This window comes from Halichoerus grypus, chromosome 3 (genome assembly GCF_964656455.1).
Source record: "Halichoerus grypus chromosome 3, mHalGry1.hap1.1, whole genome shotgun sequence".
Lineage (NCBI taxonomy): Eukaryota > Metazoa > Chordata > Mammalia > Carnivora > Phocidae > Halichoerus > Halichoerus grypus.
Genome location: NC_135714.1, coordinates 3,107,825 through 3,123,307, shown reverse-complemented (window position 1 = coordinate 3,123,307; position 15,483 = coordinate 3,107,825). Strand labels below are relative to the sequence as shown.

At 57.7% G+C, this 15,483-nt stretch overlaps 1 protein-coding gene across 4 annotated transcripts in view; it reads right to left on the bottom strand.

The window, feature by feature from the left end:
- ACOX3 (acyl-CoA oxidase 3, pristanoyl) overlaps window positions 1–15,483 on the bottom strand; it is a 39,824-nt gene that overhangs the window by 18,546 nt on the left and 5,795 nt on the right. For all 4 annotated transcript variants that reach the window (XM_078068333.1, XM_036085688.2, XM_036085686.2 and 1 more), the window contains exons 4-10: window positions 14,568–14,642; window positions 14,066–14,155; window positions 11,527–11,670; window positions 7,678–7,766; window positions 5,016–5,112; window positions 3,269–3,451; window positions 1,298–1,420 (exon numbers count right to left, since the gene is read on the bottom strand). In XM_078068333.1, coding sequence (XP_077924459.1) covers window positions 1,298–1,420; window positions 3,269–3,451; window positions 5,016–5,112; window positions 7,678–7,766; window positions 11,527–11,670; window positions 14,066–14,155; window positions 14,568–14,642 — 801 coding nt within the window. The remainder of the gene's footprint in view (window positions 1–1,297; window positions 1,421–3,268; window positions 3,452–5,015; window positions 5,113–7,677; window positions 7,767–11,526; window positions 11,671–14,065; window positions 14,156–14,567; window positions 14,643–15,483) is intronic.

Sequence of the window (15,483 nt, the reverse complement as noted above, 5' to 3'; positions counted from 1 at the left end):
AACGGATGGACCTGAACTCTGTGCAGCGAATAAACACCAGGGGCGTAAGGATGATCATAGATGCAGAGCACAGAAGCAACGAGTGCGTTTCGACTCGGTTTATGAGACGCTCCTGAACCCAAAACCAAGCAATATGCTGCGGCAGAAAGAAAAGCAAGAAGCCACACAGGAGGTGGAGACAGGGCTCCCCTCCGAGGAGGGGGGCGGGAGGGGACTGGTTCCCAGGAGACTGTGCAGGGGATCGCGATTTCCAGTCAACTCTGCAAGGCTCTCCCCAGCCAGCGTCTCCGGGCCTTATGCGTCTTATAGATATCCTTCTGCTTCTACCTAACGTTTAATAGAAATAATTAAGAGAAAGAGACAAACACACGCCTGCTAAATAGGATGATCCCTTTTACCAGTGTTTTCAACTTGAACTAAGGGCCACTTTTAGGTGCTTCAGTGAAACCCCTGAGTTTCAGAGAGAAAAAGCATGCTTACACTTTATAACATTATTAACAGGAGAACGATTCCAATGTCAGCTGGCAGAAGTTTCGGTGACTCATGCTGGGGAAAAACATGTTTCATCCTTGCATTCCCAGGGACCGTGCCTTGCTGAGCAGCGCACCCTGCTGGCCGTCTCCACACCCCCGCTGCCTCCCGACTCCCGGATGTTCGTGCAGAATATTCCAAAACGTGCTAATCTGATACAGGCTTTTTAGGGTGTTGTGCATGAGACCGATCTGCAGTATTTCTAATCTGTTTTCAAATGCGTTCCTCGTGATTCACATTTTACTCACACCCAGGAGGCAACGCGAGGGACCACGGAAAGGCGGTTATAAACCGTTGACGCAGAGACCAGCCAAGGATGACTTTACACAGCGGCTGAGCTCAGTGGACGCTCATTTCTGGCATAAATCCTTGACTGTCAATTCCAATCCCGTCAGCTGGATTCAGACCTTTACAGGGTTGTTTACGAAAGGATCAGAACCATGAAATCTACTGAGGGGCCGGTAATGCGGATTCTGCAAAATCATCATGTTCTCAAAAGGAGGAGGACAGCTGAACTCACAGGCTGGAATCAGAGTCACGTCAGCACATCCTTGAGAATCGGGAATACGGACAGTGCCCACACTGTCCAAATCCCAGTGAGGATTCCAAGAGCCTGAGCGGGCGGCCACAGCTAGGAGCGTCTCAGAACCCCACAGGGCCGCCACGGACGGACGGATGTTAGGAAAGACAGGCTGAGCCAGTGCTGTTCGACCTCAGTGCGAGTTAGTAACAATAAGCCTGCGGAGAAAAGAGCATCACCTCTCACCTGCCTGGCGCCTTGGTCTGTCCCCATGAGGCCTCGCTGCAGCTCCGCCAAGTCCAGGAAGAGCGACTTGGAGAAGTGGTCTAAGGCATAGGCGGCGGCCAGATAGGGCAGCAGGCGCCATCGCTACGGTCAACAAGACGCTCGCGTTAGCGCACCACACGTCCTGGCGGGAAGCCCACCCGCCCCTGCGGAGAACCGCCTCCCCCACCCTGCGGAGAAGCCCTCCCGAGGGCCGCTGGCTGTGATGCCCACAGGAGAGACCAGGGGCAACCGGTCAGGAACAGCAGCATCCTGCTGCTGCAGCCACACTGAACGGGAAGGCCCTCCACCCTGACGCGCGTCCGACCCAGCCGGTCCGTCCCCCGCCGGCTCTCACCCACGGGCGCCGCCTACCGGGCACCACGCTCACCGTCTCCGCACACGGATTCCTGGGGCCTGTCAGCCCACCTCCAACTAAGGAAACCAGCCTACCGCGCTGGCACGCGGGGCGGGACGGGTGACAGCTTGTGCTTCGTGTGCCTACCAGGGCTCAGGCAGTCACCCCTCAGCCAGATGGGGAAACTGAGGCTCGCAGGGAGCTGGAAGTCCCCCGAAGGCAGGGGGGCGGTCTCTTGCACATGCACTGCTGCATGGATGGAAGGGGCATTGAGGAAAAAGCAGGAAAGGGCCCGGGAAGCTGTCACCGCCACCATCTATCGCTTACTGCGTGCTGAAGGCCAGACGCCCTGCGGGCTGCTCTCCACAGACTAATGTATGTAATCCTCACGACCAGCCCATAAGGAGGTATTATCAGCTCTAGTTTACTAACAAGGTAGCCAGAACACAGAGAGGTGAGGTACCTCGCCCAAGGGCGCACAGACAGCAGGGTGGAGCGGGGTCAGGAGCCCAGGCACGTGGCTCCAGCGGGCTCTCTGACCGCTGCGCCAGCCTTGACCTCACAAAGGCCACGGGATTTGTGGTGGAGGGGACAATGTGTGCCCCACAGTCATGAACCAGATATTCTGCTTCTCCTCATTTATTATTAAAACAGGCTGGCAACCATGGTAAGAAATGTTAGAAAAAACGGGGATTCTGTTACGATTCCCTCAAGCTCTCCCTCGAACGCACCTGTGCCTACACAGAGCTTGGCCCGAAAGCGGGCCAGACTTGCTACTGAACTCAGACAGGAACCCCGTTTGACCCTCAATGCCCCCTCGCCACCATGCACTGGGAACAGCAGCCCCAGCCCACCTGGTGAAAGCCAAGCGCGTGAGGAGGTGTGAAGGCCTGGTGTGAGGAAATCCTGAAGCCTAGGTGTGGAAGGAAGGGCTGAAGGCCAGGTGTGTGATTAGGCATGTGAGAAAGTCATAAAGGCCAAGGATGTGAGTTAGTGTGAAGACCAAGATGTGTGAGGAAATTTGAAGGCCAAACGTGTGAAGAGTGTGAAGGCCAGGCAGGTGTGGAAGGAGTATCGGGAAGTGTTAAAGTCCAGGAGGCGTGAAGGCCAGGCGTGGGATGAAAGCTTGGTAGCATATAAGCACCATGAGCATCCCTGGGATAAAATGTATCTCCCTTTGCCAGGAGCTAAGCAGCTTCTCGGTGTTGCCGCCTGGGCCCCCCCTGCCATCCCGGGGGCCTCTCCCCTGAGGACCGGCAGGACGGAGTGTCCCTCCTGCTACTCTGAGTGACGTCACAACGGACAGCCTGAAGGCCCAGCTGCTGGGGCTGGTGATTCCCACGAAGGGCACGTCTCAGGGACATTCTGAGTGACCAAAGCGCGTGGCCGCGGGCGTGAGAGGCCACCGCCGGAGGCTGCAGCGTGCTCACACACACACGGAGCGAGCGCCTCACCAGAACGTGCTTCCTCTGAGGCCCTTATTTTGGCCACTGACGAGAAGCCTGTGCCCGGCTGCCCGGCTGCGCTGGCGGCTGCTCTGCGGACGTGTGCGCCCCGGCGGACGGGCGCGGCAGCGGGACGTGCCAAACCCGTACCTGCGTCTGGTACTCCAGCACTGGCACCTCCTCCCCGTCCGAGGGCCCAAACTGACACCGAGTGGCTGAGAAACGAAGCGCGATGGAGACGGCCAGCTTTAAGTTCACGATGGACATGCCCACGATGGCGACCCGGCCCAAGGACAAGGTGCCCAGGGACGCCCCGAAGCGCTGCCGGTCGTCCTGTGGAAGAAAGGTGCGTGGTGATCGTGCGCCGGGCGGCCGGGCGGCCTCAGGGACGGAAGCACAGGGAGATGGAGCCGCATCACTCCTGCAGCGGCCACAGGGCTCGGCTGCCAGGCCCGTCCCCGGGGCGCCCCCGACCCAGGGCTCCAGGCCAGGGCGGTGGGGCAGGCCGAGCTGCAGCGCTGCGGGGGTCTGAGTTGTGGCCGGCGACGGAGGACGGAGGGGACCGGCCTGCACGAGTCCACCCCTGGCCGCACTCAGTGCACGGGGACCCCGGGCCGAGGTGCCGCCGCCGCCGCTGCCGTCCTGTTCCCGCGACCCCCTGCCCCCGGAATTCCTCCCTCCCCATGGAAGACAACCTTCCGAGGGCGGTGACGGTCACTGGCTGTGTTCCCACGCAGGGCGTGCTTCTCCGCGGCGGCCCGCCTTAACTCCTCCGGCCATCCTGGCCTCCCTCACCTCTTGCCGCCTCTCCTGCCTTCATTTCTCTTATTAACTGGACTTTTCTTCCCAAGTTACACGCCCTGCGGTACCTGTGCGGCAACCTTGCGAAGGCCGGACACCAGTTCCGACGCCGCCACGCGGCCACGACGTCGTGCTGCATCGTCGCTGGGGAATCTGAAGGCTCAGGGAGCAACACCCCGGGGAGTCTGAGCCGCACCCCTCTCTGGACGATCTCAGAGTTTCTCTGTGGAATGTTGTCATTTCTCTACAGCGCCCCATGGGCCCTCCGTCGGGTCCTCTTCCCTTCCTTCGTGAGACGTTCCTCATCCTTGCTGCTGCCTTCCCCTGCCCTCACTTCGCTTCAGCCTCTCCTGTGCCTGTGAGGACCCCTCACTCGGGCTTTCCAGCCTCCAGCCTGGCCCCCGCTACGCTCATCCCCTCTATCGTGTGCCTTCCGCTCCCTCATTTCCTACCAGCTTCTAACGAATGGCGACTATTCCCATTGGGAAGAGACTCAGGCTGCATGTTGCTGACTGCTCTCCTCACCCCTAGTGTCCCTAGCATGCTTGCTTCCAACCCTGCTGTTCCAGCTCCAGTCAGGTGGTGCACGGCGTCGGACAGAGTCCTCTGAGGCTCATGTGCTCCTGGGGACATGGCCACCCCAGCTGTGAGCTCAGGACCTGCTCCAACGTGGGCCATGGCCATCGTGTGTGTCTACCCCTCAAAAGAATTTAGGGATGCGGTGAGCCCCAGACACCAGAGAACACGGTCACCCCCATTTGGGATGGTCTGCCACGCAACCTACGTCCTTAAGCCCTTTGGGGGAAACAGCACCAGCGAGGGGCAGCCTCCCTAACTAACCCTGGAGAACTGGGGGGTGGGCAGAGGAGTGGACATCCATGGGCAGTTGTCGGCCAGCGTCTCATCATCGTGCCCAGGACCCTGGGGGTGCAGCCGACCCCAAGTGCCACCTTCCTTGTTGGTGGCACTGCTGCCTGAACCAAGAGCGGCCTGCCACCGGCCAACCAGCACAGGCGGTGGGTCTCCAGGCACGCCCAGGGAGTGTCCTGTGCAGCACCTTCTACCCACGAACTTCCCCGGCTGGAGACACCTGTACCTTAAAGGGGGTGACGTAGGTACCCTCAGGGGTGACGTCTCCAATCCGGTTCAGGAGGTCTTGGCGAGGAATTCGAACCTTGTGGAACATGGCAAATCTGTGCAGATACGGCAGGAGTTCTGGTTAAACAGGGCTCCGGCCCTGGGGCTTCTCTCCTCTCCCCCGAGAAACCCAGTCAAAGAAAAGCAAAGGAAAGCTAAAACGGCGACAATCCCCCCCAAAGAAAGAAAACGGGAGAAGGCACCAGAGACAGGAAATTTCAACACATTTTTCTGTCTAAAAAGTAGGTTCAGGAAAACAATGTGGCGGGCATGTGGCGGGGCTCTGTGCGGAAGCAAATGGCCGTGTACTGGTAACCACGGGGCCAGGTGCCTTACGCCACTGGGGCTAAGGTGAGGAGTCAACAGAAAAGGGGGCAACTGATTTCTTTAAAGATCAGAATCCTTGGTTCTCACCCTTCGGTCTCGTACCAGGATCCACAATACGATGTGAAAAACTAGCAAACTAAGGTTTGAAAACTCTCACGTCCAACAAAAGAACGGTGTTAACCGTATCCATGCTCCGAGGGCACACAAACTCGTTTCTTTTGAAAAGCTAAGAAGACTAGAGGCTCACTCACACATCGTTATAGATCTCTTGTGCATTAGTAATCAAGGATATTTGTTAGGGTTGTCAGGTTGGGAAAACTTTTTCACAACAATCTAAGGGACAAGAGTATTATACAAAGGAATGGATGCTACATAAACTGAGCAAAAACCCCAAACCATCTTAAGAATATTGACAGTTCCCACAGCAACTTATCTGATTACCAAGAGCACTTTCAATGTCACCCAGAATGTTCTTCTAGCCCACAGGAGGCCATGGTTGAGAGCACAGCGTCACCAAGCCCGAGAGGGGAGCACCCCTCTTTGCTCACACCAGCTCCTGCTCGAATTGCGGTTACCCCCAAGATGGGGTCAAGCACCCCATCAAAGCCGGGTGTCAGCTTTGCCCAAGGAGGGTCCTGACCTCCCCCTCCCCTCCATCCATGTTCATTCAGCCCCCACCTCCTCTGGTCCGGTTCACTGCGACAATCACCCCTGGGCTCTTTGCAGACCCACCTCTTCAGCCCGTCCTGCACAGTAGCATGGGCCTTTCCAAACCGCTGATCAGAGTGGTGACACCTAAACAAGTCCCTTTGACCCCCCAGCCCCACCGTCCTCCCTGCCTCCAGCCACGTGGCACCTGCCGCGACCCTCAACAGGCCCGGCTCTCCCGTGATCCCTGCGGAGGCAGCCCTCAGAGCGCCGCCACCTCCTCAGAGGCCCATCATGATTCTCCTCTCACTCGGCCTGCAGCGGGTACTGGTGGCCCCCTGGCACCACTACAGGGTGGCCCCATTCTGTGGCAACGGCCCACTGTCCACGTTCTCACTGAGCCACCTCCTTCTCCTTGGCAGTTTCTGTGGATCTCATTGACCCTTTTACAATGGGGCCGTTGGGCCTGACGCCTGGAAGATGCTTACTGAGAGCCGTGCAGTGGGTGGACAGCGGGTGAGACACTGTCCCCTGGGTATCGCTCGTCTCTCCACCATACCCTGGGTCCGGGCCAGCCTTGGAGGAAAGATGCAGCGCACCGTCCAGGACCCCCAGGGAAGAGCAGAGACCCGGGGCTGGGCGCAGGGCGGGCTGGAGTAGCCCCTCCCAAATTCCTTGGAAAGCATCTGGAGGATCTGCAGGTGAGGAATGCCGGCCGGCCGCCAGGCCCCTGCCGGCATCCAGGCAGGAGGCCAACCCCTGCAGGTCGCCCTCCCAAGTATGAAACAAAGGTCAGCTATAGACCAGCCGCTCTGCAGGCCCCGCTGGGAGCATCTGAGGCCCTGCCCAGGAGCGGCCGCTGCGCCTGGGCCTCCGTGGGGCCGCTCCGACCGGCCGCAGTGGAGGCCGCCCTGCAGTGAGTTCAGATACCACTTTTTAAGAACAGCCTGGGTGCCAGCACCCCTGGAGTGTTCCCACTTATTACTTGAAAGCTGAGGAATGCTTTTTCAAGCACAACTCTGTAAACTCAAAGTGCCCTTTTTAAGGAATGGAAAATCCTCACCCGTTCTTGCCACACGGAGATAGAACAAGTCTGAATGTATTTATACTTGTGAAAATATGCCCTCGAGTTTAACTGAAAGCAAAACTTCACATACCTCTTTTGAGCACATGCAGACCATGAAAGCTGTTCCAGAAACAGTCAGGTGGTGGCCAGGCCAGTGGGTGTGTGTGTAACACGGCGTGCGTGAGACAATGTACGTGAGACACAGGGAGGGTGACACGGGGCTGTGACGAGGGGTGTGTGTGTCACACAAGTGTGTGTGATGTGGGTATGTGTGACACAGTGTGAGACGGGCTGTGTGTGACACAGGGGTGGGTGACACGGGGTGGGTGACATGGGGTGTGTGTGATGCGGGGCTGTGCATGACACGATGTGTGTGAGACACGGGTACGTGATGCAGGTGTGTGTGACACGGCTCCACGGGGCAGGTGAGGCGTGCGCCCCACAGGTGTCTAGGAGGGCCAGGGACAGCGCTGGACAGCCCACGGGCTGACAGCAGCAGGCGTCTACGTCCTGAGCTAGCACCCTTGAGTAGCGACCCCACAGAGAACACTGTGACCACGAGGTCAGGGCATACACTCACCCGTTGTCTACACCATTCAGCCCCAGCTTCTTCCCGATGTCGCCAACCATCACCCCTGGCATGGGAAGAAGGGTCTTGGGGTTCCGAATCTGCACAATGCACAGAAAACAACAAAAGGCAACCATTAGGACCTCACGGAAATGAAAACCAATGTGTTAAAAACCCTCAGGGACTGAGCCCCAGACTCCCTTCCTATATCTGTGGGGGAAACTGTGTCCTCAAAAACGTGATCTTATTTGGAGCTAGGGTCTTCACAGCTGTAATTAAGCGAAGGATCTGGAGATGAGGTCCTCCCAAATGACCCAGGTGGGCTCCAAATCCAATGACAAGTGTCCTATAAGAGACAGAGAAGATGCGGCCACAGGCCCAGTGACTTGGCGGCCACCAGGGGCTGGACTGCCCCCTGGAGCCTGGGGGCGCGGGCGGGGGGTGGGGGCTGCCCACACTGGCGTCAGATGCCCGGCCCCCAGCTCTGCGGTGCTGGGCCTCTGCGGCAGCTCCGGCACCGGGCTGGAGGAGTACTGCGGCCTCGGGTTTACGCGCCAGGCTGCCGCCGGACCGGGGCGCACGCGCGCGGGAGGAGACAGAGCCTGAGATTAGTCCTGTAGGTCTCTGCTCCCAAAGCGGGTTTCCATGAATATACTTTCCCAGACCCTACAGATGTAGCTAGTGGATGGTTCCTGGCCGTGGGAGTGCTACGCCAGGGACACGGGGCCGCACCCGAGACCACCGGTACGGTAGCGACTCCCAACCCTCGCCGCCGGGGCCGGGTGTCCCGTCTGAGACCCTCTGGCTGTCCGTACTGGAGGGCACCCTGGGCACACAGCGGGTGGAACATGCCCACCGCGCACGGCTCGGCCCCACAAGAGGCTCACCCAGCTCAAAGGTCCACGGCACAGGGCAAGAAACTCTGCTTTAAGGAAACAGTGTGTTTGTGCTATTGGAAGTTTAGCTATTTGCAGAATTGCTTGCTTTCGTTTATTTTGGTGGAACAACCATCTGATTTGATTGAATGTCACAATAATGGTATTTCAGATAAAAACAAAGGCTGAAGTCCAAACATAAATGCTCTTTCCCCCTTCCTCATCTTTCAGTAAGCCCTGGTGAAGATTCGGATGCTAACTTTTCATAACATTTTGAAATTAAAAAAAAAAACAAAGTTGGAAAGGAAGTGCATGTGGAGAGAAGATGCACTGAAAGAAAACAGGTTGGCGCTTTTCGAGGAATTGCAGAGAAGAACAGTGTGGGGGCAAGTCCCGGTTCACGTGGAAATCGATGACCATGCAGTTGCCACAAATCCTGAACTAACCTCCCAGTCAAGGAAAGGGAGCGGACCAATGCCCAAAGCGGAACTAGTTAACGTCATACTTATCACAAATAAATGTGACCATGTCCATTTACAATTTGTGAGGTCTGCCAACCTGACCTGAGCAAACAAACCTGTGAAAAATCACAGCCCTCCACCAGATCGGCTACAACCCGTAGCATGTGTCGCATCTCTGACTAGCCTGGTGAGTCCTCGTTTCATGCTCTCCTCAACGAGGACGGGGACACACGCCACCCATGAGCCCTCGCTTGGCGCACACTAGGCACGCAGAAATGTCCTGCTGGATGGAGGGGCGACACGGTCCCGCCGGAGAGTGAAACACCACGGATCTCTCGACTGAAGGGCCGGAAACTCTGAACAAAGTGAATGCTAGCCCAGTCTCCACAAGAAGTTCACTTCAGGTACAAGCCTGTACTCACAGAAGCAGTGCATGGTGGCCGGAGGTCATGAAAAGCGACATCTGGGCTTCAGTGGCTCAAATGTGAACTGAAGATAAGGACACGAGCAACAAGGCGGAAAGGGACCAACCAGACTTCACTGAAATTAAAACCCTTCATGCCTCGAAGGACACAAACAAGAAAACAGAAAGACAACCTATGGAATGAGAGAAAATCATCTATCGGATGAGGGTTGAGTCTCCGGGACACGTGAAGAGCTCTCAGAACTCAACAGTAAGAAGAAAAACCACCCAATTCAGAGCTGGATGGAGAGGCACTGATGGACGACAGCCTGGCCACGCGACGGGAGGACCGTGAGCCACAGCCCACAGCGAGCAGTGCAGGAAGGCCAGCAAGCACCCGGTGGCAACGGGCCAGGGCTCGATCGGTGACTGTCAGCGTCCCTCGTTTCTGTCCTGCTAACCAGCCTAGGACCAACCTGACGAAGCCCAGCCCGATCCCCTGACCAGGCTCAGGACTGCCGCAGGTTCCCGAGGGATGGTGGCCGCCCCCCTGCTTCAGCCAGCTCTGGGCAAACAGCCTTTGCCTTTCCCTTGGGTAGGGGAGTGGGGGTGGGCTTAGCGTAGTTCCACAGGGCAAAGGACTTAAACAGACATTTCTCCAAAGAAAATACAGGAGCGGCCAACCAGCACACGAAGAGAAGCTCAACGTCATAGGTCATTATGAAAATGCAAACCAAAAGCACAACAAATACCAACTCATGCCCACCAGTGTGCTTATTTAACAAAAAGGAAAATATGTATCAGGGAGGTTCTGAAAAACCTGGGACCCTCATACACCGCAGATGGGTATACAAATTGGTGGGAAGTGTAGAAAGCAGTATGGCAATTCCTCAAAAAGTTAAGCACCGCATCACCATAGGACTCAGCAAGTCCACTCTTGGGCGTCTACCCAGAAGAATGGAAACAGGGGTTCAAACAGACCCCTGCCCGTGAGCGCTCACAGCACTGTTCACAGCAGCCAAAAGGTGAAAACCACCTGAACGTCCATCAGGAGGCAAGTGGATACACACATTGTGATCGAATCCATACAGTGGATTATTCAGCCTGAAAAAGTAAGGAAATTCTGGGACCTGCTATGGTATGGGTGGACTTCAAAACCATACTACGTGAACGCAGCAAGACAGGAAAGGTCATGCTGTAGGACTCCTTCCACGTGAAATGTCCAGCAGGCAAACCCACAGAGGCAGAGAGCAGATTAGCAGTTGCCAGGGGCTGGGCGGGGGGGAGTCGGGAGTGAGCGTGGGTATGGGGTGTTCTCCTAGACGTGGAAATGTTTTGGAACGAGAGACAGCACTAGGAAAGCACCAAATACCACTGAACCGTTTACTTCAAAATGGTTCATTGTATGTTGTATGAATTTCACCTCAATTATGAAAAAAAAAAGGATGTGACTGACTTTCTTCTCTCACGAGAGCCCCTCACCAGAAAGATCCTAACAGAAATGCCGGAATGGGGTCGGGGTGGGGGGAAGCGGGGTTCCCATTCAGTATCCAGTTGGCCAAGGCAGAAAGGTCCTGGACAAGCTTCCAGAAGCCTGGGGTTCAAGGACACTGCAGCAGCCCTGAGCAGTCAGGAAATGGGCCCCACCAGGGAGGCCGGGAGCCCTGGCCTGGCCGTCAGTCCCGGGCACCCCTTGGTGGTAGCTTCCTGCTTGTGACCCGGGAACAGGCTCCATCTAGGCCCCCGAGTCGGACTTCGCGTCAGCACTGGAACCCACCTCATACCTGCTGGGCAGAACCACAGGACGGTGGGGCTGGCAAGCCCAGGTTTGTGATGAGCAGCTGAAAACATGGCGACATGGTCACCAGAGGGATGGAAAGTCTCTCCCTCGGGTGACCCCGGGTCTAGACTGGGTTGATCGACCCCAGCACCCCTGACACTGGGGACTGGATCTTCCCCTCTTGGGGGCGGGTGGGCTGTCCTGTGCATGCCAGGGGGTTCTCCTTTCCCTTGGTCTGTGCTCTCTAGAAGCTAGAAGCGCCCCCGCCCCCCGCAGCCATGAAGGCGCTTCTGGACGGTGCGGCGCGTCCGTGGCCGAGGCCACCCGGCCGGGACTGCTCACCTGCACCACAAAGGAGTGCGGGCCGTGGCACTGCCCCCCTGGCGTGTACAGCTGAGCGAACACCACGGCGTGGGTAGCTGTCTTGCCCATGTTGCCAACCCAGAATTTGGCAGCTTCGAAGTCAGGAGAGTGTATGATGAATTCCTGCGCAAAATAATAATAATAATAATAATAATAAAGTAATAATCAAAGTTATAATCAACAACTAAAACACGTGCAGAACTCCTTTCCCTTTTCCATAGATTCAACATTCTGTTCAAAATCCCTGAGGAAGAGTAGAAGCGCCTGAACGTTTTAGCTCGGGTCCGGCGCAGGGAGCCCTGTTTTTAGACACAGCACATTCCTCGGCCCCATGACTTAATGAGGACACATCTGTGGAAAGTGAGGACTCGCGTCAGGTGATAAAATATACGCCCAATATTCCGGCAGCTGGCCAGCGCCCAGGTGGTGCTTACTGCGAGACCTCACCCCCTTGGGGCGCCTTCCCTGGCCACAGCCTTTAAGTGCAGCCCCTCCTCTGCTGTGTTCCTCCCTCTCTCCTCATGGGCACTAACCAACGACATACTGTTTCTCTTTCCATGGTGTCTCCCACCTACGAGCTCCACGAGGGCCACATGCCCAGGAGCACAAGGCGGACCCTGGAAACGTCGGAGTGAACGAGCCCAGGGATCAAGGGAGGTGCTGGGAGGCTCACTGGGTGCTCAGTGAGGCAGGAGACGAGCTGAGGAGCAATGGGGGGCCGGGCTGGGGGCTGGGCTGGGAGTAAAGCGATGTGGGGGAAGGATGGGAGCTATCCCAGGGTTGGGAGGGAGGGCTGGGTAGCTGGGCAGAGCCAGCCTCTGGCAGCGGGTCATCTGCGTACAGGCCACTGCGGGCAAATGCTGGGCAGGTTTCCTTCTCCCTGTGGGTGGGAAGCTGAGAAGAGCACACGGGGAATGTCCCTGCGAGGCCCGGCGGTGTGTACCGGGTTATCAACTCCGAGTGCCCCGGTGACTACCTTCCAGATGCCGAGACCCCACTAAAGAAAAGCGAGGGCAGGGGTAGGCCTGCCGGTCCTGCCTTCGGCTCACCTCTCCGTGGGGCCACCGCCTGTCACTGTCCCTCACCCAGCCACTGCTCGGGTCGCAGCACGCTGCCCCACCCCGTCCGTGTCTCCACGGTCCCCGGCACACCCAACTCTCCTTGCTGCCGTCCGTCTGTGTCTCCCCTCCGGCACAGGCGACCCCCAGAGCAGAGGCTGACCTGTTGTGCTCCCCGCTGGGTGCCCCATCCCTTAAAGCAGTGCTTGGCACGTACCAGATGCTCAGCAAGCACCCGTTGTCGACACGGGCGCCTAACCAGCAGCCCACAAAGGGCCCCGGGCTCCCGGTCCCAGCAGCTGACGTCATGCTCTGATCCTCACTTAGGTGCAGATGCCCACAGGCAGCGGGTCAGAACTAGGCTGCCCCGTGGACACCAGGCTTCACCCTGCCTCCCCGCCTAGCATGGAGAGCCCATGGCACCAGGGTGCAGAGCAAAGAGACGAGGCCAGGCCAGAAAAACCTGGGTTCAGAGAGAGGTATCTGGTGGCTGGAAAGCCAAAGGGGGCCGTGGCTGAGCAGCTCTCTCTCCGCCCTACTCTGCTGTGGACGGCTGTCGTGCCGGGCGGCGACCACCTCTCCCCTGGCCCCGCTCTGCCCCGCCGGCAGCTCCCCTCAGGGCTGTGGCCCTGTGCACTCCTGGCAGGTGCACACTCGGCCCGCGCTGTTGGAGAACGGATGAGTGATGAGCGAGCACACGAACACAGGGCTTCACTTTCTGTTACGCTTTCTGCTACCAACACGGGGAAGGCGGGGGGATCCCGAAACACCAGACCAGTGTGTAAAGAGCGGCGGAGGGCACTGTCCTCAGAGAAGCAGAGGAGACTGACCCCAGCGACAGGGACGGCAGGGCACAGAGGTCATGGAGAGAGAAGGCTGCCTGACCCGTGCGCCCCATCCTCTCCCTGCCCTCGCTTCCCTCCGCAGCACCGACCACCCGATAAATCATGACTCCGTTAGCTGACATCTGACTCCCCCGACTAGAGCCCAGAGCGTCTGGTCCCCAAGAGCAAGGACACAGCCCGTGAGTGCCCAGTGCTGAGAACAACACCCGAGCCACGGATCTGCTAGCGGAACGCACATGGCAGCGGCCAACGGTGCTCACCAGCCATGTGGTCCGAGGGGCCAGATGCAGGGGCAGGAGTGGACAGGGCAGGCCCCTGGCCGGCAGAGCCTGGCCACAGATGGGGAGCAGGCAGCTAAAAAGGGACCAGGGTCAAGGAGAATCTTCTTCACACTGTTCATTTTAGAAAGCGTGGGCAGCTTGAACATGTACGAACCCAACACCAACAGGCTGCCTGGTGAACAAATAAACTCTCTATGTCCCAAGCCGCCACTTGGCAGGGTGACGATCTCAGCGTGCATGAGAAGCACACGTGTACAAGGACAGATTTCTGAGTGTAGGGACCCCACGTTATGCATGCTCGAAGCCCCGAGACCGATGCGAATGTAATACCTACCTCGGTGGTGGGGTCGTAGTGAGCAGTTGTTCGGATGGCCTTGGCGTTACTCCCGTGACTGAGTTCAGTCACCGCAAAGCATCCAAAAATCTAGTATCAAAGCACAAAATGGTGTAAGGCAAGAAAGGTTCTTTCTGCGCGCTCCTGGAGGGGCCCTGCCACTGTCTTTCCGGAAGGACTAAATTAGAGGCCAAAGCACCAAATCCCCACCCCCTCACCCAACCGGCTGGGGTCTTACGGGGTCACGGGGCCATGCTGGACGCCATAGCCCCAGCCTGCGGGACAGAAGGCTGGGCGAGCTGACAGCAGCCTCGCCAGGGCAGCGCAGAACCAGGAACTGCTCCCGGGAGCAGAAGAAAACTGAAGGCTTGGCTTTGAGAGCCACGTGCTAGACCCACCGACTGCTGGGGATTCGGTGCGGCCCCCGGGGACTCCCTCCTACGCCCTGAGGTGCACGGGGAGAAGAACGTGGGCTCACAGCTCACGGGGGCTTTCAACTCACGTCCATGTTGAAGATCTTTGGAAGGTATTTTAAATGTCTTTCAGAACCGGAGCTGTAAATCGCTGATCCAAAAGTCTGGAAATACAAAAACATCATGCAACAGGTACAAGTTAAAGAGTCCTGCTGTTCTGGGGCGTTGGGGACAGCACACGCTGTAATGCCCATGGCCGGGGTGAGACCTGCGTCCCCGGCCCGAGCAGTTCATGTAACTTAAGCAGGAGCACCTCACACTTAAGATGCCAGAGGGAAGTCCCAAGGGGACGGACGGGCAGGGTGACGGGAGCACAGGGGGCGTGGAGGGGGAGCACAGGGGGAGCGGAGGGGCGAGGGTGCAGGACGGGCAGGCAAGCCCAGCTTCCCATCAGAGCCCCAGGGGCGGGCCGCGTGTCTGCCGAGGCCATGGACACGTCCTCACCTCTGCCTGTGTACCAGTAATGGGAGCCCCAGCGTCCCCTCTGACCTGCTTCCCCTTCCTTGCTGGTTTTGCTTTTTGTGGGGTTTTTTGGGGGGGGCAGGGGGTTGGTGTAAAGCAAAAAAGTCCCAAAGCTCCTCTTCTTATGGGGCTTTAACTTGTACGGCATTCTCGTCAAGGACTCCTGTGTGCCAATTTGCACGGACAGCTGAGAAAAGCAGGACTTCTCCCTAAGGCTTCACGAGATCTGCCCATGTGTTCTCATCTCCATTTTTGCTTCCTCTATTATTTCTCAGAACTCTCTTAAAAGAAACATTTCCCCAAATGCTCGCATCCCCACGAAACTCTACAAGCCAGCAAACACTGGCCAGCAGCACACCCCGCGGGCCCTGTCTACATCGCACGGGTTGTGCGTCCTTTACATAAACGAGGACCTGCTCTGTCCGTGCCTCGGCCTCCTGCCTGGCTGGGCGGCACCCTCCTCCGCCCTCCTCCCTGCCCACT